The sequence below is a fragment of the Cydia pomonella genome, chromosome 11 (assembly GCF_033807575.1).
Source record: "Cydia pomonella isolate Wapato2018A chromosome 11, ilCydPomo1, whole genome shotgun sequence".
NCBI lineage: Eukaryota > Metazoa > Arthropoda > Insecta > Lepidoptera > Tortricidae > Cydia > Cydia pomonella.
In genome coordinates this window covers 15855648-15879906 of record NC_084713.1, presented here as the reverse complement: position 1 = coordinate 15879906, position 24259 = coordinate 15855648, and the positions used below count along the sequence as shown (strand labels likewise).

The window sequence follows — 24259 nt, the reverse complement described above, 5'->3', positions numbered from 1 at the left end:
TTGTTACAGTTCAATTTTAACTTTATTTTTCACTGACATAATAATAAGACAAGTTTTAACTATTTTATGTAAATATAAGACAAGGATACAAATTTTAAATAATTAAGGTAAGAAAGGGCTTGACTTAAGCGGTAATTTCATTTACCGTTGCAACTACTACCGCAGTCTGATCCTATCGTAAGTCTATCCGTTCGTAATAACCCCTTTTAACCCTGTGAGTGACGATACGTTTTCGTTCTTCATAAATTTTCGAAGCACAGATCGGTGCGGTGTAACGGTAAATGTAACAACCGCTTCTATTCTAACATTAGAGATTCGGAAAATAAATAGTGTCATAATTAGCAGTTAACTTTTAAACGCATATAAATTTATTATCACGTGGGTGATATCCGATAGTGGTGCAAGGGAGGAACCCTTGATCTGCGGTTTTGGTGATGGTCCGGATAGTGATCAGAAGTCGCTGGACGGGAGGGAGGCAGCTGATTACCGCCATGCAACGCCTTGGATTACTTATCCTCTCAATAGATTTGCCGTCCACCAGTATCTAAAAAAGAAGTTAATTTGAATTTATGATATTTATTTACGTACGTTATACAGGGTATTTTTAACCCTTGGCTATTTTTGCGAGGTGAATATGACTTATGGGTCGGACCAACCCCGAAAAATAAGCATACATTTTGGCTGAGCAAATGTCGATGTTTTTTATGGGAGAGCCAAAAAAACCGCTCATAGATACATGACATTTTGAAGTATTTATCTGCATTTCACTACACACGTTTCTGCCTGCCAGTTTTATTACGCAGAATTTGTACTTACTTGCTTATTGCGTTTCCTCGCTTCTAGACTAAATTCCGACTACATACAAGAGGGGCTCTAATATTACCTACTCAGTTACAGCATGACTGCCAAAAATAAAATAAACATGGCATATTTATTTCAAATTCATTTCTCATCTTGTACCGTCTACTAATATGCTAACATACAAACAACCAAACTGTAACTGTGGTAATTTAGTCACGATAGTTAGTTAGTTAGTTAGTGCTTCTGGGCATTTTCCGCAAATCGACAACCATTGTGCCTATTTTGCGTGAAACGAGGTAGCGCTACTCTAACCACCCCAGCTCCTCCACGAAACCTAGCAAAGTTTTCAGGTTGCTAATTGCCTCTCCTAGTGTGCACGGATTCCCTAGGTATTTGTTCCTGTATACTTCTACCTGTTTGCAGTCTAGGAGAATATGTTTTGTTGTTTCTTCTTCTTCCATGCACGCTCTGCACATGGGGCTGTCTGTTTTACCCATATTGTGTAGGTGTTTGTTAAGTGTGTTATGTCCTGTAATTAATCCTACTAATTTACGTAGTTGATGTCTAGGTGTTTTCAGTAGTATTTTGGTGAGTTTGTGGTTCAGTTCCGGTAGAAAATCCTTGGTCTGCCTGCATGTGTCCATTTCCTTCCAGTATTTATTGTGCAGTTGTCTGTGATGTAGGTCTAGCTGGTTGTGTATATAGGATATTGGTAGGGGTATGATGGGCTCGGGTCCATATGCCGGCGTTTCTGAGCCTTTCCTGGCCAGTTCGTCCGCTGCATCGTTTCCTCTTGATCCACTATGCCCCTTTATCCATTGAATTGTCACTTTGTTGCCTTCTTTGCTCACTTCCGTGAGGCTTCGATGACATTCGAGTATGAGTTCTGAATTAAGTTTGTCGCTGCATAGCGCTTGTAGTACTGATTTACTGTCTGACAGTATTAGTATATTTTCGTGTTTCGCCTGTCGTCTTGTTATAGCATTGCAAGCTTCTATTATTCCCACACATTCAGCTTGGAATACCGTGTTATGTTCTCCCAGGGGTTTTGAGATGTGTATGTTCAGGTCCTCCGAGAAGACACCACATCCTGTCCCTTCAAATGTTTTTGAGCCGTCTGTGAATATTCTTAGGTTTGTTTGGTCTAGTCCTTCTTTAGGATCTTCTGTTAATGATATGGCGTATTCTTTCCAGAAGATCATAGTTTTTGGTGTTTTGTCGATGGGCGCCTCCAGCATGGGTAGTTTTGAGATCATATTTTCATAGATCTTCTTGTGCGATGAGCTGAGGGATGTCCATAGGTTTAGCTTTTTCAACCGAAGAGCCGTGGCAGCCGCTTCTTTTTGTATATATATGTGTAATGGTAGGAGTCCTAGCATTATTTCTAGCGCCGCAGTCGGAGTAGTTCTCATACAGCCCGTCGCAGCCACACATGCTAGTCTTTGTGTTTTGTTTAGTTTGTCTATTACCGTGGTTAGCTGGGTGCGGGGCCACCATACGACCGAGCCATAGCTGATCATTGGCATTATTACCATTTTGTATAGCCACAGTTTGATGTGAGGAGCAAGTCCCCATCTCTTGCCCACCATCCTCCGGCATTGCCAAAAGGCTACTGTTGCTTTGTTTAGTTTATTGTCCAGGTGTTTGTTCCAGTTCAGTCTATCATCCAGGATTATGCCTAGGTATTTTACATCCTTTGAAAGTGTCAATCTTGTGCCAAAAAGGGTTGGCAGTTCGTATGTACCCAGTTTTCGTTTGTGTGTGAAGAGAATTGTGTCGGTCTTTTTTGGGTTTACCGATAGGTCATTCTCCTTGCACCATTTCTCTACTATTTTCAGTGCTGTCTGTGTGAGATCACACAGTGTGTTTATTACTAGGCCGCTGATTAGTATTACTAAGTCATCTGCGTACCCTATAGTCATAAAATATTTGTTGTTTAATTTTGTTATCAATTCGTTCACCACCAGGTTCCATAGCAGTGGTGAGAGTACTCCTCCCTGGGGGCATCCTCTCATGACTAGTGCTTGATGAGTTTGGTTTTCGGATAGTTTTATTATTCTCTGTCTTAACATATTCATTATCCATTCGGTTACGAGTGGATTGGTTCTATGTCTTTGTAATGCTTGCTGAATGCTGCTAAAGTTTGTCTTGTCAAAGGCTCCTTCTATGTCGATGAAGGTGCCTAGGCATGAATTCTTCCTTGCTAGCGCATTCTCTATGTTGCTTACTACAGCATGGAGAGCTGAGTCAGTTGATTTCCCTTGACTGTAGGCGTGTTGGTTTGGATGGATTTCTATGTTTTTTAGGGCCGTGTCCTTCAGTTCTCTGTCACATAGTCTTTCTAGTGTTTTTAGCATGAAGGATGTAAGGCTGATTGGTCTGAAAGACTTGGGGTCCGAGTAATCGGTTTTGCCTGGCTTTGGGAGGAAAATCACTTTCACTTCCCTCCATTTATGTGGTATATATCTAAAGGCTATACAGCTGCACAGTAGATTGGATAGGTGTTTGATTAATGTATGTCCACCCCATTTTAGTAGGGCTGGGTAAATTCCGTCCGTTCCCGGCGATTTAAAGTTATCAAAACTATTTACCGCCCAGGTCGTTTTGTTATATTCTGTTATACATTTTGCTGTTCTCCATTCGCTTTCAGTTGGATTATAGTTCATTGTATCCTGTTCTGGGTCTTGCTCATTTACTACTTTGCATCCTGGGAAGTGAGTCTCCACCAGTAGCCTTTCTGTCTCAGCTGGGCTGCTAGTGGTACTATTATCTGGTCTCCTCAGGGTACCCAGTAGTTGTCTTGGTTGGTCTGCAAGGATTTTCCTTGTTCTGTTTGCTTGAGTGACTGTGGATATGTTGTCGCAGAAGTTTCGCCAATTCGAGTTTAGTCACGATAATCCATCTGATGAAATCATAATGGACATTTTTAACAGTTTTACCTCTTTAGACCCATGAACAGTTTTGTTTTTAATTTGGAACTATTAGTTACTCTATAAAAGTATTTTCGTTTTGCATGCAGCTTGTTTAATCCCCCCTCTTCCTACTCCTGCGAAAAAAGCCCGGGCCCGCTTGGCCGCCTTCTTCTTATCGAATCTTAAGATTAGGTAGAATACAAATTTATTAAAAAAAAAAAACCTTGGTCCTCTGTACAATAATGACCGTGAAACTTACTTCGTATCCCATTATTCCTTCGATTGCTTTGGGCAGCTTCCACTTGAGACTAACTGTATGATGTGACACTCTTCTAGCGCACGGTTCTTGGACTCTGAGCTCATCCAAATAACTTCCCATTTCCTGTCAATAAGTCATGGAAGCAATTACGGATTTAGATTTTTTTTTATTAGGAAAAGGTAAGCGCTTGACCTCAATCTCACCTGATGGTAAGTGCCGATGCAGTCTAGGATGGAACATGCTTACTTAAAAGATGTCGAATATACATCTTTATCTCGATTTAAAAAGATCCAAATTATAGTGGACTGGGAATAGATTTGCAGGAAGTGAATTCCACTCCTTAGCCGTTCGCACGATAAAGCTAGATGCGTAGCGTTTAGAAAGTAATTAGAATTAGAAGTAAAAGATGAGAAAATCTGGAGGGAATGTGAAAGTCTGTGCAAAATGAACTTGGCCAGACTCTTTTAGACGCAGATATCATTGAGATCTAACAGTTGTTATCTTACCGAATCTATTATTGAGACGGTCTTTGAGATTTCTTCTGGTGATGTTGGACTGAATGTTTCATTCTGAAAAAAAGAAGGCATAATGCATTCAAGTGCAATAAAAAACGGGCAATTTACGATATTTTTCATATACTTAATTGCTCCAAAGTGGCAGTTTCAATTCCGTGTGAAAAACCAGAGGGCATAGCAAACGTTGAAAAATCGAAAGTCATTATCCGCCTATCCTATCAAACCTAATGATAATGTACCCAATGATTCTAATATGTTCGAGTCTTACGGGAGATCTCCCGTGAAACTCGAACATATAGAATATAAAGTTAGAAACAATATTGTTGTATATTTTTTTAGCTTTGTAAAGCTAAAAAATGCTTTATGAAGCAGCTCATGGAAGCCTGGGGTTCACAAATAGTTCTACACTATTAAAATACTGATATTTTAGTAGATATCATAAATGAGCAATAAATACCTGAAACAGAAAGGAGCCATCTTTGGACGGTAATTCAGACTCGCTTACTCCTGCAACTTTTACAATACTATGGCCTATGCCATTATGAATTGGGGTAATGCAGCCAATTATAAAATCATCCACCTGAAAAAAGTAAATCTTATTTGTACCTAATCTGCCGGCCTAGCCAAGGTGACAATCGCTATCGCTTCAACAACGAAACGCTTTGTGTCTCTCTATCACTCTTCCATATTAGTGCGACAGTGACAGTTGAGTTTCGATCGCTACGGAGCGTAAGCGATTGGCATGTTGGCTAAGCGGCCAAATGCGATTTCGGAGTAATCGGCTAAGGTAATATATTCAAGAAAGACTACGTCGGTCAGATTAGGTATTAGTATTCATCAAAAAACCGTTTTTGATGAATACTAATCCCTAACTTCTTTGCAAAAAGCAATTATATCCCATAAAAACCTTAAAGGTGAAATGAGAGCCAAGTTCAATATTAAGAATATGCGTCGTTGTTGACTTCGCCGGCAAACTTTTCGTTTTCTATTCTATTCAAACTAATTGAGATCTATATGGATGCCAAATTCTAGTTCACTTGAGATGTAAGTTTAGGATAGTTTATACCAACAAACTAAATTTCACAAAAGCAACATAGACAAACATAATATAGCCTGTACGTAAAAACTAGCCTAGCTCACAACACAAAACATAAATATGGCACAGGATAGGCAGTACAAAGGCGAATACGGGATTTCTTCCAGTTAACCTTTGAGTAGATGAGAACTGAGTGGTAGACGTTCTATTTTGCGTCGCCTAAACGGGAGACGAAGTTTTTTTGCGAGTGTTATATTTTAATACAGTAACTTTATTCATTAGACTTTGCGTCAAATCTGGTTATGATTTTTTGCAGATTTGTTTATGATGCCCAATAAATATATAAGTTTGTGACCTCGAGCAATGAACGCCACTTTCTCAAAAATCGAAAAAACAACCCGAAAATTTCGGTCTTTATAAGACCAAATATAATCTCCCAAATCTGAATTTGGGAGATTATAGTCCTAACGGACTAGTATTTGATAGTACCTTTTTAGGGCATTTTTAAAGTAAATTAAATTTGCTAGAATACGAGACATGAATTGTCTCTGTAGGTAGACCAAATATTTTTTCCAAGATAAAGCTTTTCAACGAGATGACGATTTCCATAAAGATAAAGATAGTTTATTATCTAAGTAGGCATATTACAATGCGCTTATGAACGTGAAATAAAGCTCTAACACTACACCTCTGACCCGAAAAAATTTAAATACCCTCTTAATTGAAGGAGGGTATCCCAATATGGACCGGCAAGAAACTCGGCGAGACACATCTTTTCAAAACATTACATCTTATAATTAACATGCATTAAAGGATATGAGAAAGAAAGGAGTGAGTGCTGAGGTGACGAAAGATAGAGGAGAATGGAAGAGAAGAACATGTTGTGCCGACCCCACATAACGTGGGGTGGGCAGGAGGAAGAAGAAGAAGAATTAACATGCATTAAATAAGAAAAAAATACTATTTAGATTACTATAGAAATCATGCAATTACGTTCAGTAGCTACTTTTCTTTATATAAATTTGATTAAAAAATATATATTTACATCAAATCATACAAATACGTAACTCTTTCAGAAAACATAGAACTTTAACCAAGGCAAGACTGAAAAAAAACCTCAATTCTAGCCTCAACATCATCGCAATTCTAAAGCCATCGTCATCATCTCGTCATCTACTATTGAAGGCTCTGATGTACTGTCTCTAGTATGATACGCCCACGATTCCCGACACATATATATTTATGTTTAAATATAGGCAATAACAAAATATCTAAAACCTTGCTAAAGAATTGACATTAACTTTTACCAGCTTATGATGAATACCTAAATTTTCACAAAAAGGATGTCAAGTAATTCTTATTTTGATATTGTTAGAAAGAATGTGATATTGTATGTATCTTTAATTAATTTTGTTTATTTGTTAACGGCATATTTAAATATGTTCCATTTTTATAACGTGTAAATTAACTTTATGAATAAATGACTTATGACTTATGAATATGATTAGGTATTTGAAAGATGGATCCTTACCTTATGATTTTTAAGGTCCGTAAATGACGTTTGGTTTGTTTGTTCCATTTGAGAATTTCTTGAAATATCGTTTATAATATCATTCATCACTTTCTGCGTCTGTTCCTTTATTTTGTTTTTAGATATTTTCTTTATCTTTTGTTTAGTACCATACCTAGATATATTATCAAGGTCGGGTGCAGTAATATCAATTTTTAATGTATATTCATAATTTTTTACTTTATTTTCTAAGCACCGCTGATTGTCAGTTTCAGTACTTTTGTCGGTTGTGATATATTCAGTATTAGTTTCAACATTTGCTACTGTACTTACATAATTATTTTTATAGAGTTGTTCGTTCAGTAATTTATTATCACGTCCATCAATTTCAATTTCGTGCTCGTATAGATTATTTAGCATTTCTTTTATAGAGCAATGACAAGGTCTCGCGCGTGCATTAGGGTCTGATATACACCTACTACAATTTTCTGAACTTTTAATGACACCAACTTTGCTGATTGTACTTTTTGGACCACCTCCATGAAGCCCGTAGTCATAATTATAATCTTGAGTTCTACTTCCTGTTAATTAGAAATATAATTTTAAAAGTATTCGTGGTATCGTTGGACAGAGTAAGTGTAAAACTAAATTTAGTCAAATTATGAGGTAACAAATTAAATTATTGGTCTTAAATACATGGTAAATACGAAGATTCTAGTAGGAAAACGATTTGGTTTCCCTTAGTATTCACGGTAACCGCTTAAAGTTATCCGGCCCCTTTTTTTGCATATAAGTGGCACGCGCGGTTTTAGTCAACAATAGACAAAGGATAAGCCGTTGCGGGCCAGCTACAAAGCTAACAACTATACTCAATAATTTTACATTTAAAAGTTGTGGTACAGTATGTAGTTATTAATTAGTACTTATGGCGTTTACAATGTCTTGATATTGTAAAATTGACTGACATCGTTTTCCCTGAACTCTTTTCGATATCTATATGTTGGCGGCCGATCGTAAGATCAGGCACATTAAACCAATAGATAGGTTGGATAGGTTTGTTAGGTTGCTTCAGATACCCTAAGGGCAAATTACCCAGAAATTGCGGGGCTCCTTCGAATCATAAAACGATGATTTTCATAATTCACGATATGCTCGATATCAGGAATTTCATGATCTCCCTGATTTTACGATCGCTGCTGACATATTTATATACTAATGGTAATGATAGACACTCAAATTCAAATTATGAACCAAGAACGCAACTTACTTAACTTTCGTTTCCACTCATCTTCAATATATTTTTTTAAAAGACTAATAGTTTTACAACTTTCCTGATTTCCGGCTTGCTCTCGATAAGGACATGACGAACACTCACAAAACGAACACTTGCATACTGCAGAGTCCGTAAAATCCACATTCTGTGGTATCACTTGATGGTTTTCTACTATAGCGGTGTAAAAGTTATGATATTCCTCGGTTGGTTTTCCGACCATATCACCACCGGATACGCATCTAAGACTGCAGGAGTTGCTTAAGCAACACTTGTGCGGACTATTCAACATTTTAATTCCAGGTTTGACAGCAAGTGTTTGGTTCACTAGCGGTAAACTAAGGCAATGCTGTATGCAGTTAGTACATGAGCAAGGGGAATACTGGTTGTCTGAATGACCGACATCTCCAAAAAGAGTTATGGTTGCTGGATTCTCTCCGTCATAAATGATAGATTTAGTAAGATGATTGAATATTAAATCATCGTGTGATTTATTTTCGCATTGCAAGCGATGTTCAATGCTTTTGCAATCGTAGTTTTTGGCAAACATAGTGCACTGCTCGCAATTACAGGGCTTACAGTTGCAGGGATCAGCCAACGTAGGCACTGAACGCCTAGACAAATATTTACATATTGTACACACGCACGCGTTACAAATTGCTGATATCATTGTAATAATATTATATGTATGAAATTCCTCTGATTTTGATGACAAATTCATTATCGAGCCTGAGCTATCACTACAGGAGAAATATCGCTGCAACCTAGTAATCTAATTGTGAATTTCCTTGGACCATTTATTGATATTTAGATACACAATAGCGTGAATCTCTTGATATGCTTTTCTGCTGAATAAAATGCGAGAAGTTTGGATCATGACCCAATACTAAAAAATGCAGAAGACTGACCTCAGATCCCGCATTCACATATAAAAAGCGGTGTCATAGTTTTTTTAATTCATTCACTTCTTTACTATAAAAATTCTTAGTATGCGTTAATTTAAGAGTTATAGGTTTAGTTTCTTGTTTGAAGGTCCTCATAGCTCAATCAAATAACTTAGGTGATCAAATTTCTGTAAATTAAAAACGAATAGTATTTTAAGATAACATATACCTACGCTTGAAGTAATTATGTTGTATGAATAGTTGGCCGTTGGTACAAGTACTTAAGAACGCATTATTACTAAATACCTTTAAATAGTCACACGGGATTGTCCAGATTTACGGTAAAGTCCTTATCTTATGAGGAACTCGAGATGAGTTCCTCATAAGATTAATTTATTCTTGCTTTGTCCCCCCTACATGGGAGCTTTTAGTATGGGGTAGATTTTCAATGAAATCTGTAATTTTCACATATTATTTAGATTCTGAAAGGATGTTCTTGTATTTTTTACGTTTTATTCCAAAATTGTCATTTTACTTGTCAGATCGTCAAGACCAGAGTTTAAATTGTCACATTATTATGATATTTACGATTCGAATTTGTGCAAAGAGTTGGTTTATTGGTTTATAATTGAATTGTGCAAAAGAATGGCTTACGTACCATGACTGCGAAAGAAACAGGTAGCCAGAGCTCAATGAGGTGCGGTGTGTTAGGGTCGGCACCGCGCAAGTAACACCTCTGGAGTTGCAGGCGTTCATAGGCTACGGAGATTGCTTGCCATCAGGCGGGCTGTATGCTTGTTTGTCACCGACGTAGTAAAACAAAAAAACAGACAACCAGGCAACGTAGGCAAATAATGCTTTTCTTTGGCGATTTTCCAAACAAGAGTTGTTTCCCCGATAAGAAACCTAAGTGTAAATAAACTAAAACTGGAAAAGATAATAAATATTTCTCGAGTGGTGACCACATATCGGAAGACGCAGCGTGGGAAGGCCCCAGACTAGATGGACCGACGATCTGGTTAAAGTCGCGGAAAACCGTTGTTTGAGGGCAGCGAATAACCGTTCGTTGTGGAGATACTTGGAGGAGGCCTTTGTCCAGCAGTGGATGTCTTTCGGCTGAGACGATGATGATGATGATGATGATTTTTCCCAGTACTTGTAGTATAAGACGATATTACTTAACAAATTTCATAGTTCGAGGTCAACGGGGTACTTACCCTATAAATTTAGATTCCCTTGAGAGAGTCGAAATATACTTTTTCTCAAACTTGTAATGAAATGTTGACATAACTTACTTCAAATTAGGTCCGGAAATACTACATATCAGGTGCGATGAGTGAAGATATGTAAAGGAATTTCATACAGCCTTACACACCTAGGCCTGTAAATTATGGTTCGTCTTGGCATTCAACCATAAAAACCTATAAGCAAATTTCTGCCGTTATGTTTTTTTTTCTTTTTATTGTCTTTTTGTGTTTTTTTTTCCTTTTTGTGTTTGTTAATAGTACAGTACCTGGGCGACCGAGCTTTGCTCGGTTCTAACTATTTATTGTAATATGGTCGTGTATAGGTGATAATCTTAAATAATACATTTTTTTACTAAATTTAACTTGTCTAAAACAATAAAAATTGAAAAAATATATATAAACTTGAACATATAAAAAAAAACAAAAGTTAGTCACCGGGCGAGATTCGAACCCGTAACACTCGTTTCTAGCTGTCCGCGTCTTAACCTGCTGGACCAGACGGACGGTAGCCGGCAGCACGAAATTAGCGACCATATTTGCGTCAAAAGAAAAACGCATAAAAACTCGAAAACACGCGTTTTCCCAAACATAAGACTAATCTAGATCGATTGTATACCCCCAAAAACCCCCATATACCAAATTTCAGCGAAATCGTTAGAGCCGTTTCCGAGATCACAGAAATATATTATATACATATATATATACAAGAATTGCTCGTTTAAAGGTATAAGATTACTATAGAGGATGGGAAACGAAGGGTTGCAGGCCAAGTAGATATAGACGGCCGAGCGTAGCGAGGACGGATAGGGATACGCGGCCGGATAGGGATACGCGGCCGGCAACCCCGTTTCTCGCCGAGATTTGTATAGTGCTTTTCTCAAACTTGCAATGAAATAATATAAAAAAAATAGAATGATGATGATGATGATTGTTTCAAGTCCTTACTACTACTACTAGGGTTCCGTCTAGTGATGATGTGGTCTTTCAAAAATGTAAAATACTTAGGTAGCTATAAAATGTTTAATAGTATTGAACGTAAAATAGGTACATATAATTTTATTCACGAAGTATTTACGTAAAATTGCACAATTTGTATCATGGCCATGTTCATTCGTGATTGGCTTATTCTGTAAAAAGATCTAGCATCACATCTTGTTTCAAAATATAACGTATTTTCTCCGCTCTTAGGAGTTCTACCTAAAAATAAGTAATATTACATTATCATTAGTATAGTCACGGACTTTAATTGTTGAGCCATATAGGGCTTACTTTACATTGGACATTTCTTACCATTAGCATTGACAATCAAATTAGCTTGAACCCAACGAGTTTTTCGAAACGTATGTAAGAAATATCATGTGATATTTACCAATCGCTTTTCGGTGATGGAAAACATTGTGAGGAAATCGGACTAATCCATGTAAGACCTAGTGTTTCCTCTGGGCCGGAAGGTCGAGTAGATACTACGTCAAAACTTGGGATTAAGTTCCCAGGGTACCATGCCGTGGGAAAAGCCGGGAGCTCGCTAGGATAGTGATGATGAAATAGGTAGATACAGTATACCTGGGCCAATTATTTGAAGTTGTATGCTATACTTTTTTTTCAATTAGGAAAATTTTATGTTATTTCTATTCAGAAACATGAGATTGTTCTATCCTAATAGAACAATCTCATGTTATGTTGTATAAAGTTATATGTATAAAGTCTCCAAGTTTCTATAATTTATTTGATCCTTCCATCCCGTTACCGATTCCAAGTCTATGAAAAACGGTAAAGGAAAAATTATAATATGACAAACTTTAAACAAAAGGCCCCACCTAAGCTACGTAGGCGTCGTAGGTTTTCACCTCAGATATGGAGGAATCAAAAAGTTTACCTCACTAGCTACAGGTTCCTGTCCTGTAATGCCGTGCACTTGTGATTTATCCACAAGAGCGTTTTTAATTTCACGCTTTCTATTTATCGTATCATCAGTTTCATCACACATTTTTTCTATATAATTTTGTGATTCATTTTTAACATTTGATATTATTTTTAACACATGTTTTGGTTGATATAAATGCTTATTATAATTCCTAAGTGAATCAATGTTAACGTTTTTTACCGTTTTGTCTTCAACAGATTTATTTTCTCCTTTTAAATTTTTGAATTTAGATTGGTTAACAACTTCAAAACGCTCTGCGTCTGCTTCGTTTTCTTTACTCGCCTTTGCTGTCCTGCTGTTTTCTCCATCATCAGCAGCTTGTTTTATAACACAGTCACAGTTACTACTGCTCAAACCATTTAAAATCATATACAGCGACTTTTTCAGTTTTTTGGAATCGCTTTTAAATTCTAAATTTGCTTTTTCGTATTTATGTAAAATCTTAGTCAAATTAATAGTAAACTGCTTCGCATTCAGCACTGTTTTATATATACTATTATAATTGACTGTATTAGTTTCCTCTACATAACATCTTTTTGTAAAAAACTGGTTTAAATGATCAAATAACACATTACCTGCAACTCTGTTTTCGATACCATTTGGATATTTATGGTGTAGCTTACGTACTAACTTGACACCAACGCCATTGATTTTGTTAAAATCTGATTCGATATTAGAGCAATGGTAAATATTATGCTGATTTGTATAATTAGATATAACATATTTTCGAACTTCAGTAGCATTGGAATTTGAATCAATTTCCGTGAGGTTATCAAAAATATTTGTATCAGGTAAGGAAATAGTGCGTTTGCTGCATCCTTTGTTTTGATATGATAATACCGATGCTGTGATTGTCCGTGTAGAGCTGAATCCCGACGAAAATGAATATGAACTTGTCTTGTGCACATTATTCATTGGTAAATCTTCAAGTACATTTAAACACGGATAAAAAACAGCTGAAATATTGTTAAGTGAGTTTTTGGGTACAAGGGAATTTGTTTTAAAAACTGCAGTTAATACAGTATTATCCTTATTAAACAGAGTCAATTTCCTCTGACTCTTGTTCTTAGAATTTTGGTTATTATCCTTGGGAAGAGGCAAGCCAAGTTTATTTTCTTTTATTCTAGCTTGTTCCGGTCGTAATATGATCTTAGAGGGATCGTGTGTTTTCACATTGTTTACGTAAAATATATTACCACGTCTAAATGTATCATGCTCGTATTCATTGCATTCATATGCTAATGGATGTTCGCGCATTATACGATCTATAAAGGGTTTGTTTGAGCCTCCATGATTGTTATCCGGATTTAGTTTGTTTAAATGGTTTCGAGGTTCAGAGCTCCGTTCACATTGTACAAAATGACACATATTTCTTCCACAATTGGCATAATCAATTGATTGTAAGGTAGGTTGGTCTTTACATGTTGCACATTTACAGACTTTAGGACGTGTCAATTTGTGAAATGGTTTATCGCCATACCGCAACGATGAGTAACAAGTCAAAGCATTTCCTTGGGATTCACATATGACGCATTCGCATTTACTGCATGCACATTTATTATTAGCATGATCGTTATTTGTGGTTATAGGACGATCCGAAAGTTTATTGATTCCAACAGGTATGTCATGCGTTGGGTATTTTTTTTGTAGACTGATTTTTTTCGCAGTTGAGTTCGTTAACTCATTTCTTGCTGCGTCCATCTTATTCCCTAAATAATTAACAGGTTTACTTCTCAAATAACAACTGTGGGCACATTCCATACAGTTACAAGGCTTACAATCGCAACTTGTTTCTTTTACGTTATCTATATAGAGAAACTCATTTCCTGAACGTGGCTGTACGTTAATAGTATTGTACTTTAGGTTATTTAGTGTGCAGTCTTTACATTTGCAAGGCTCACAATCACAATATTCTTCACGAGGTGTTAGCGTTGGCCCCATAAGACACCTGCAAATTCTGCAAGAGCACGCATCATATGCTTCTTTTATACGTTTTAAGATATCATATTCTTTTAAGGAAAATTTCATAGGGCTTTCAAATTCTTCGTCCGTAATAACTTCTTCGTATCTATTGTATGGTAGATTCATGACCTGTGCACTTAGTTGTCCGATAGTGGGGTTAGATGCGCTTTTAGTAGAATTGATGTCTTTTTCGTTAAATAGTTCGATTTCACTGCTATTATTTTTAGTAATACTATAATAATCCATTCTGTTCAATTCGTACTTGTTCTGGCCAGTGAGACTAGAATAGCTTTTGCTAATGATCTCAGTACTAAATGTGTCCATTTTAAACATCAGCTGATGTATGATATTAGAAAATAATTAATATAAATTACAAGCAATTTCTTCTTTAGCTTGAACTTAAAATGTTAAGAGTTTCAGGAAAAGTAAAAGAGAGCGTTATCACGAGTATGATCGTTTCTGTTCAGCATATTTAGATTTAACAAACTATCGTTTAGGTAAGTTTTAAATAATTTGCTTTATAGGTATTACCTGAGAAGAAAAAATACATGTTAGGTAATTATCAGTAATCAGTGTAATCACATAAATGTACCTACCCCACTTCGCAATAGATAATCGAACGACATCTGATCCCTAGCGCGACTTCAAGAAGGTATATGCAGTCACGCGCGACAACTCAATAAGTCATGCTAGGGGGTATGTCATCTCACTTGTTAAAATCAATCGACCCATTTAGACTACATAAATTACAGAATAGATAAACATACAATATTAGGGAAGATCGATTTCAAAGACCATGGATTGTACCTACATTTTCGCCTGTGCCGAAAAATAGTACTTAGGTGGTTATTATAGATATTTCGCATATGCTTCGTATAGTTGAAGAAATATTATTTGCACCGATAAATGTTATCGCTAATGGCTGTTTTACAGGGTAATAAAACAATTAGCACTAGGCTCTGCTTAAAGTATATTTGAGATAAACAATCTTGATCCTAAATACTTTTCCTCGTAGGTATTCCAACTGTTCAATTCATAGTCTGTTGTTGAATTAAATAAATGATAAATCTAAAGAAACATGAAGTCCAAAGTAAATATGAATTGGATCGGAAAAGTTTCATTTACATAATAGGTATGGATTTTATCCTAGAAACACAAAGTATCGTAACTAGTTATTCCCACTATATGGGCGGGGCTGATTCGCCGCTATTTTGTCCTTTTATATTCGTAAAGATAACGTTTTATGACCAATTGGTGCAAATTATATTTCGTCAATATAAATAAAGTACTTACTAGTGGTCGTCCATTTTTGTTAGAGAAATTTAATTAAGTTCATTACTCCTAATCCTATCCTATCATATTGATATTAAGGTTACATTGTTTGAATTGAATATTCGGTTATTGTTTTGAAAATCACCAATTCAGACTGCAGTCATAATATTCCCCTTATTTCTTGCATAGGTACTTGATAGGTACTTCAAAGTTGGTTGTCATTTGCATAACCTAAAAGACATCCAAAGAGTTATTTAAGTAGGTATATTGGCAGAGGTCTATGAATATTTGGCTTACTATATGGAGTGTAGAAAAAGAAGCAAAATCTGTACTTATGTAAGAAAAGCTCAACTTCATGAGCATACCTAGCGCCACCGGAGAGATTAGGAACTACTTATTATTATTATAAAGCACGGACTTATAAGATTATATCTATATCATATCTCCATGTTATAAAACGTAGTGATTATATGCCCTTTGGTTATAAAGATGAAAGCTGGTCACTTTGGCAACAGTTCTGCCATAAGAGATTGTCGTCCATTTTCTACCGTCCATAGTTTACTAGAAAGTTTTAGTTAAGTGGAGTTCAATAGAAATTACTAATGATGTAAACAAATATGCTGATTTTGTTAGCATTTGACATATAACTTAATTTTTTTACGAAGGCTATTTTTCTAAGAAATATTCATAATTATCATATATTTTAGCCAGAAAATGATATATACCTAAATAAAATAATAAGGTGTATAAACTGTTGATAGGATCACGATTTTCCTAAAAGTTTGAGAGATTACGAAGTAATGAAGGTAAATTGGATTGTTTACATTATTTGTAATTTTCTCAATTGAACTCCACTTTAGTGGTTTAGCCACGTCAAATTAAGCCGTAATTATGGGCAACCAGGGGAAATAATTCGTTTATTTTTGTAAATTGGTACAGTTATAAATACCTTGTGGTGTCCAGTTGGACATACTTAAAGTACTCGGGGGTTGTGGCTTTTTTCTGATTTTGGCTCATATGTCGAATGAGCAAAAATGTCTGTACAAATAGCATTATAACTACATCGATCAAAAGTTTGTACATAAAATTTCCTACAACATTGGTTCTCCTGACTTATTAATTTTCTTGAGCTAGTTATCATTATCAAACTGAGAAAAATGATCTAAATGTCTTCGTAGCTGTTGCTACTCACGTGTACCTACCTATTTGTCGCGCAAGTAGCTAGTGGCGCAAGCAGCACACGGATGTTATTTTTCCCCGCACTATTTAAATAAACCTTCACAAACTCATTAAGATAATCTACCCGATTATTAAGAAATTACTTAAAATATATCAGAAACGTAATTTGAATACAGCACTAAAATAGCATAAGAAGGTAAAGTGAAAAAGGGTACAAGTCTCTGGCAGTTTAGGTGTATAAGGGCATAAGTGTTACGTGGAACTTACACCCCTTTACACCTGCGCTGCCAGAGACTTGTACCCTTTTTCACTAGGGCCACAGATTATTAATTTCAGTAGTAAATTGATGTAATTACTACCACAATGGTATCTTTTTAACATTGGCAGCATGTGCGAGTGAGACACAGGGCTCTGGTTTTGCTATCTCAAGTGGAGTGGGTTTTTCTTTAGTCTGGCATGAACACCTTTCTGGCTCGGTGATAAGGTTCAATTTAGTATAGCAAAAAAAGTCATTGCGCTCTCCACTTTAATATAAACCTTTATGATTGGGCTCCATACATTCCACGACTCTTCTCTTTCCGCAGACTCCACCCGTGGGCTATAACCGCGATAATCGAAGTTCGTAAATTGCGGGAATTTATCTCTGTCACTAAATACGTCTTAGTGGGAGTAAAAGAGAAAGATCCTTGCAATTTGCGAATTTTGGTTTTCGGGATCCGAAATTTAAATCCCTCCTAAATTGTAGGAGGTTATCCCAATATGGAACCGGCAAGAAACTAATAATTTTCATGAGTTGTACAAAATATCAAAAATTGTTTTGTATTAATATACATTTAAATTTATTTCCTAATTTAGTTCCTGTTTGTACAAATTGGTATTGGAACGTGAATCGAGCGTAGGATGAGTTGAATGATAATTGTCAAACTTGTCAATATACGTCACATGCAAGTGAAATTATCTCCAGCCACCATTTTATTATTTGCAAAATATTATTACTAAATTCGTAATATTATCCATTTGAATAAACTATTTTATTGTAAGTATTTTTTGTACAAGCAAGATATCAGTGAGTTCTCTTAGGAACATTAGAATCGTAACAAAAGTCGTATTGTTGTTTCAGTCAGGTGACACTTCTCAAGTAGCGAGGCTACGCCCAAATTTCTGTTGTGGATTGTTTAATTTGCCTTCAACATAGGCCTATCAGACACCGCCGTTATGGACATGATGGTATCGACACTGCAACAACAGCGAGCTGTGACTGAGCAGCTGCGGAGGGAAGCAGCTATAAAGCGAATCCCCGTGTCGTCGGCGGTGGCCGACATCGTGCGGTACATCAACGAGCACGAGCAGGAGGACTGCCTGCTCGTCGGCTTCTCGAGTCAAAAAGTCAATCCTTTTCGCGAAAAAAGCTCTTGCACTGTTCTTTAAAAAAGTATTTTACATGTAACTTGGAAATATGTTGAATCTTATCCTCATCAAAGCTAAGTTCTTGATCTACATGTTTCAACTATTTGTTTAAGTTCAAGTGGTACGTGTTAACTATGTTTCTAATCCATCATAAAACAGATTTTATGCTTGCAAAACAATTTTGTACTTCAGATAATGTAAATCACTGTCTCTTATGGTCATAAATATATTTTAAAAATGATTCGTTTTGTATTGTGTCATTTCCGAAACCTTTTAGCAATAATAAAGATTAACACATTCACTGCCAGACAAAAAACGGCGCACTACCCCAGAAACCGGTGGTCTATAGCTGCGTACAAAACAACCCGCCCAGCGGATTGTCCAGCATCTGAACAAAGTTCACGAGCGCCCACCAGGTACTTCCCGGCAGTGAATGTGTTAACTAACTGCTAACAACTTTCAATTAATAAATACAACAACTCCAAACTCTTATACTTCGTTTTTTTTTGCATTAGAAAGCAATCTTGACATGTCTATTTAATTGAAAAATAAGTTGCAGCTAATAGGTATGTAACAATAATTATATATATCATATATGATAATTTATCATATATGATATGGTTTTTGATCAGAAGGCAATAAAAGCAATCCAAAACCGAACAGAAGTACATTATCAACATTTAAACTGCTATTTACCAACTTTACTATTGCTGTGCTATTGCCAATGAGCAGATTATTTTTAGAAATTCTTTATTTTGACATAATATTTTCTGTCATTTAGTGAGATATGATAAGTTTATAAAATAAAATATGGTTTACTTAAGCTGGCAAAAATTATAACATTAATACTTGTGGGGTCTCAAGTCATAGTATTTCTAGTTACTAACTATAATGGGTAGTTATAGTAAGGTTAGATCGGATAAGACTGGAATGGGAGTGAGAAACACTTGTAAGGAATCCTCATACTGTCTCTTACCCTACATGACCTTAGGTACCTTATCTGGGTAGGTATTATTTATTATTTATTGCGAAGTTTACATAGTGAATCAAAGTGGCTAAACATTGGCACACATTTGTTACAAAAAGGAATAGATACGTACATACTTAAGGATATTGCAACTTTAGCTGTCATTAATGTCATTATCTATTCAATGCTGACTGTACCCCTAGAGGCCTAGGTCAATATAATTTGTGATCCAACATTATCGAAGTAAAATAAAACGACATAATTTTCTAAATGGTTTATTACTATTATTAGTGTGCAGTAAAAAGAAGTAACCTACTACTCAATTCCACTATAGGAATCAAACTCCCAACAATTCCTAATGTTAAACACAATATTCACAGCACTCAGTACATATAGCATAGCATACTATGGAATAAAACATCACATGCCACTATACACCGTCACAATTGGTTAAAATCAAAGACGAATGGTCGCATTTAAACAGTTTACTGGATTGCACATTAGAATACTTAGACCAGTGTTTTTCCAACTGTGGGCGACCCCCCGGGGGGTCGTGAAGCCTCTACCAACCTTGAGACAATACATGAGAGAAACATTTTGTACGTACTAATGGGGTCCCCGTCATGAAAAAGAATGGAATAGACGGTTCGGTTTATACTAGCACGAATTATCTTCTGAAAAGATATCAACATACTGCAACATAAACTTTTAAACGTTCAACAAACATGAAGTTAAGTACCAAGTTATTGTTTAAATAGAGGGTGGAAAATTCCCCGTTCCCCCTCTTAGTCAAGTAAGGAAGTAACGCCGACATTCATCTCGGAACATGTATTTTAGAATGAGTAGGCGCACTTGCCTACCTGACATTATTTGACACACTAGGAATGGGGATTCCATCTCTCCAATATCTTGGTCCAATGTGTATTTGCGTCTCACGTTTTGCTTAATAAGAGTGTGAGATGCACTAAACATTGGACCAAGATATTAGACATGTATAATACTACCCTGAGGTACAGGAACATTTTAAATTAACTGTTGCAATTGTGGTGTTACTTCCATTATAATGACTAGTTCTTGTTGGTCAATCAATTAAATAATTCGCTATTCGTAAACAATTTTGAAACATAGACATGAATTCAATCTTTTTTTGCACATGATGCTCAAATCTACCAGACATACATATGTTATATATATTTATCTGTGATCATTATTTAGATAAAATTCCTACAGATACAGTTAATACTGGTAACTTTGAATATTTGGGTGACATTGGTTAATGTTGGAGTGTAATTTTATAAGCAATCACTGAATTTAATAATATAAAAATGTATAAATAACTTAATCAAATTATATATCACCCTAGTATTCAGAATTATCTCGATTTCCTGTAGCAGAGGTAGTGCCCAATGTCAAAGGTGTTACACAATAGTATTAATAATAGGTGCACTATTTTATTCATTAGATATTACAATAAGCTACATAATTATGACTGAGATGTATGACAAGCCCTCTAAATCGCTGTTAAAGTTTCCACAAACATGACTATATAGATTCTTTCAACTACATTTATATGATATTATATAAATGATTCCGGATTATTAAGTATGGATTGCCAAAGAAAACTATGTAAATGGATTCTGTAAGTGACAACAAAGAATTATTCTACCACACCTATTCAGACCATACATTCCCTACACATTCTAACTTACCACAATATGAGCATGCTTTTGACATTTGGCAGTGGAATAACAAATGGAAACTTATAGGTATAATATTCGAAACCTTTTGAGCAATTTGGAGTTAAACAAATAATTCTTATTCTAGGGGTAAAATATAATATTCAAAAAAAATTAACAACTATCAGTCTTTTAAATTGATGTTGACTTGTCAACCTCGTGGCAATTTGTCTCTCAAAAGTTTACAAAAAAGAAACCTTAACAATCTAGAGGGTATACATGCTTAAGTTCTAGCATATCTATTGTCAGATCTTTTACTATACAGCTACCAAAATATCTTGTCAGTAATTATTGGCAACATATTGAAGGCGTGAAAAAATATAGTAATGTGTAATACTTAAAGAAAATATAAATAACCGAAAATAAAACATTCTTGATATCTTTGCCATGCCTAACACCAAATGAGCATTTGAATTATTGAATTGTACCTTACCTTTATTCTTATGAAAGAGAGAACATGGACAACCAATTTTTTTTTGTTTACATGCAGGGAATATGTTAATCATGGCAGAGATCAAGTCAATAATGTTCTGAAGTCTTTTCTTAATTTTCCATACATTTATAAAATATAAATTCAACTCAAGATATCTACAATGGATGTACTGCTTAAGGGTTACAACTAGATACATACAATATTTAGAATGTGGTTATGTATATCATCTCATATTCCGTATCAGCTCATATTCATAAGATTAGCGTATTATATTATAACTACCCAAGTACCTGCATACCTTAACTTTGATCAACTATGACTGTTTCTTGATTTACATGATATTTATTTGCAAATCATTACTGAGGCAATGTTTTAAAAGACAAATGCTACTTGCATATTGAAAAACAACTAAATACAGCATCAAAATTATTTTAATTCTAATAGAAAAAAAGGCCTCTTTCATTTGGTGTATTCAATATGTTAATTAATTTCTAACTAAATGATTATATGTTTCATGAAAATGTTTGAAACATGGCAATGAGGAACAAAAGTGAGTTTGTAAACTTTTGAGCATTACCATTCCAAATGCAAATGAATGAAGGGTTACAGGTATCATACAAGGATGTGTTGTGCCCTACACCCTCTCCTGTTTGGGCGGTGACACATCCTCAGAGCCGTTGGCAACACTTTGGTGGTACAGTTTCAACAGCTCCATGGCGTCCTGTGCTTGGCGCTTCTCCAATAAGATCCTGAAATAGATAGAATGAACATGTTAGCATTTTATTTTATCAAAGATATTAGTCTCATTTGATTTGACAGTTGCAGAGTGTAATTAACAGGATTATGACAGTAAATATACATAGTGACCCATTTTCATTGCTCTTTAGTAAATAAAGTATAAAATGCAATAATTATATTTACTTATTTGTTCTACTCTGTTGAAGCACTAAAATCTATTTATTTTGCAAAAAAAATTGATCTTATTCATATTCTGTACAAAAACAATTGTTTACAATTTTTTTTACATGAAATAGTTACTAGATATTAGTGTAAATTATATTAATAATAAAGAATTACATATTTACAATGCTGATGGGTTATATTTACAGCTGCAAAATCATAAGAACATGCAATGTCAGAGAATGTAGCCTTGCAATAATAATTATTACTTTGATATATATTTTTTATATCACCTATATTTCATCCCACCGCTAGGCAAAGGCTTCCCGTGTATTCCGCTACTTGTCACAGAATCAATATATGGTATCTCATTATTGCTTTATTTTAAGAAACATACCAATATCTACATAATAATTTGATCTAACTTGTGGCACATCTCCTGCTTACTTGAAATCTTAGCAATACAAATTTACGGAGAGCCACAGTGACAACTAACTATGCTGCCAATTTTGCCAACAATACTAGTTACAAATTGTCATTGTGGCTCAGGTCAACAAGGGGCTAAAGAAGCATTTGAGCACCTCACATTAATAGTTCAACTTCTATTTTACACAAGATGTTAAATACAGATAAATATTGTAAGCAATGCTTACATACCTTCCAGAGGCTTCCTTGATGTGCTCCAGTATAATTCTGTTATCACGATCCGTGACAATATCCGCGAGACTGTCCGGGTCCATATCGGACAGCAGCTCCAGGTCTTGGCCGCCCAGCAGTGAGATGTGGCACAGGTTGTGCTGCAGTCGCCCCACCAGGCTCGCCACCTGCCCCTTCTCTCCTAGCGCCACGTCGTCCGTCTGATCTAATGACACCTGGCACTTCGGCATGTTCGGCGTCCATTTCTCGGTCCCGTGGAGAATCATCAAAGATGTGTCAGGCTCTAATGTCGAAAAATACTCCTCATCGTCCACCTCAGTTCCGTCGGACTCAAGCACCACAGTCAAGTTCTCTGCTGGCAGTCCTAGCTTTTCGGGCACTTTACTGAGTAAATCTTCTAACGACGATGCTACCGTACCCTTCTTTTTGTCTCGGTTCACATCACATATTTTGTATGGTTTGTTGATATCGTTCTCCATGGCTTTCGACTTATTTTAAGAAAGTAAGAACAATTTATTCTCTTACTGAAATAATATTGTTTATATTCACTTTTTAAATACAATTTAATTTTCTTAGATTTATTTTATGAATGATCAGCATTAATATAACTACCGTGATAGAATCAAATAATGAACTGATTTGACGTTTTTAAAATGTTGCCAGTATACATAAATACACTGCAACAAATTCTGTTATTGAAATAAAAACGATAATTCACCAAATGCCCTAAAAAGTTTTAAAATATTAGTAAAAAAAATATTTTTTTAAGAAATAGTAAAGATTTTCATGGAGACGACTGAAGGATATGCTCGTAAAAACGCGACTCCGACGAACATTACTCTGCGTCTGCCGTGTATCTCACGCCCGCCTCACTCCGCACCGCCCCGCCCCTTCAACGAATCACCTGAATAAGCAGAGATAGACTCTCTAGGTACTCTAGGTAGGTAATTTGGTAGTTACTCATGAGTCTCATGACAGTCCATGACGCTAACTTTCAAAGTCTCGCCTGCTAACTGAAGTTCTAATTTATTAGGTATAATTAATTTGCTTTTGTAAGATCCAAAAATTTACCACCACCCATAAAAAAAATTGTAGCCACATTGTAACCAGAGAGGTATGTTATACGCGTAGTCTTCTGAGATCACTAGGATCTATGTTCCAATAATTGTTTCTATGTTTCAACCTCGGTAAATCAATCTTACATCAATTTTCTAGTAGGCAAGTAAGTATGGGTACTTAAGCTGCTTAATTTTATATCCGAGACGATAGTTTCTATAATGTCTATTAATTAAACTTTATTGTGTGTAGGTACAAAAGAAAAACTTCATATACAAAAGGCAAACTTAATGCAATGAGGCATTCTCTATTTATTATATATTATAAAACTC

The 24259-nt window shown here is 35.6% G+C and overlaps 3 protein-coding genes and 1 long non-coding RNA gene across 4 annotated transcripts; 1 reads left to right on the top strand and 3 right to left on the bottom strand.

The window, feature by feature from the left end:
* LOC133522983 (uncharacterized) lies at positions 1–9738 on the bottom strand. Its single transcript, XM_061858482.1, has 7 exons — positions 9494–9738; positions 8301–9375; positions 7055–7614; positions 4945–5067; positions 4479–4541; positions 3973–4095; positions 1–544 (listed from the first exon to the last, which is right to left on the bottom strand). Exons 2-7 carry the CDS (start codon positions 9022–9024, stop codon positions 353–355), a joined length of 1785 nt encoding a protein of 594 aa, XP_061714466.1. The 5' UTR covers positions 9025–9375; positions 9494–9738; the 3' UTR covers positions 1–352.
* Positions 9739–11440: 1702 nt separating this feature from the next.
* On the bottom strand, positions 11441–12529 carry LOC133522982 (uncharacterized). Its single transcript, XR_009800170.1, has 2 exons — positions 12311–12529; positions 11441–11631 (listed from the first exon to the last, which is right to left on the bottom strand). It is a non-coding gene; the product is annotated as an uncharacterized LOC133522982 (long non-coding RNA).
* A 5132-nt stretch (positions 12530–17661) lies between these two features.
* Positions 17662–18419, top strand: LOC133522981 (guanine nucleotide-binding protein subunit gamma-1-like). The gene is made up of 2 exons (XM_061858480.1): positions 17662–17807; positions 17892–18419. The coding sequence occupies exon 2, from the start codon at positions 17987–17989 to the stop codon at positions 18197–18199; it is 213 nt and encodes a 70-aa protein (XP_061714464.1). The 5' UTR covers positions 17662–17807; positions 17892–17986; the 3' UTR covers positions 18200–18419.
* Positions 18420–19407: 988 nt separating this feature from the next.
* LOC133522980 (DNA fragmentation factor subunit alpha-like) lies at positions 19408–23448 on the bottom strand. Its single transcript, XM_061858479.1, has 2 exons — positions 22872–23448; positions 19408–22063 (listed from the first exon to the last, which is right to left on the bottom strand). The coding sequence occupies exons 1-2, from the start codon at positions 23348–23350 to the stop codon at positions 21949–21951; spliced, it is 594 nt and encodes a 197-aa protein (XP_061714463.1). The 5' UTR covers positions 23351–23448; the 3' UTR covers positions 19408–21948.
* Between the last annotated feature and the right edge of the window lie 811 nt (positions 23449–24259).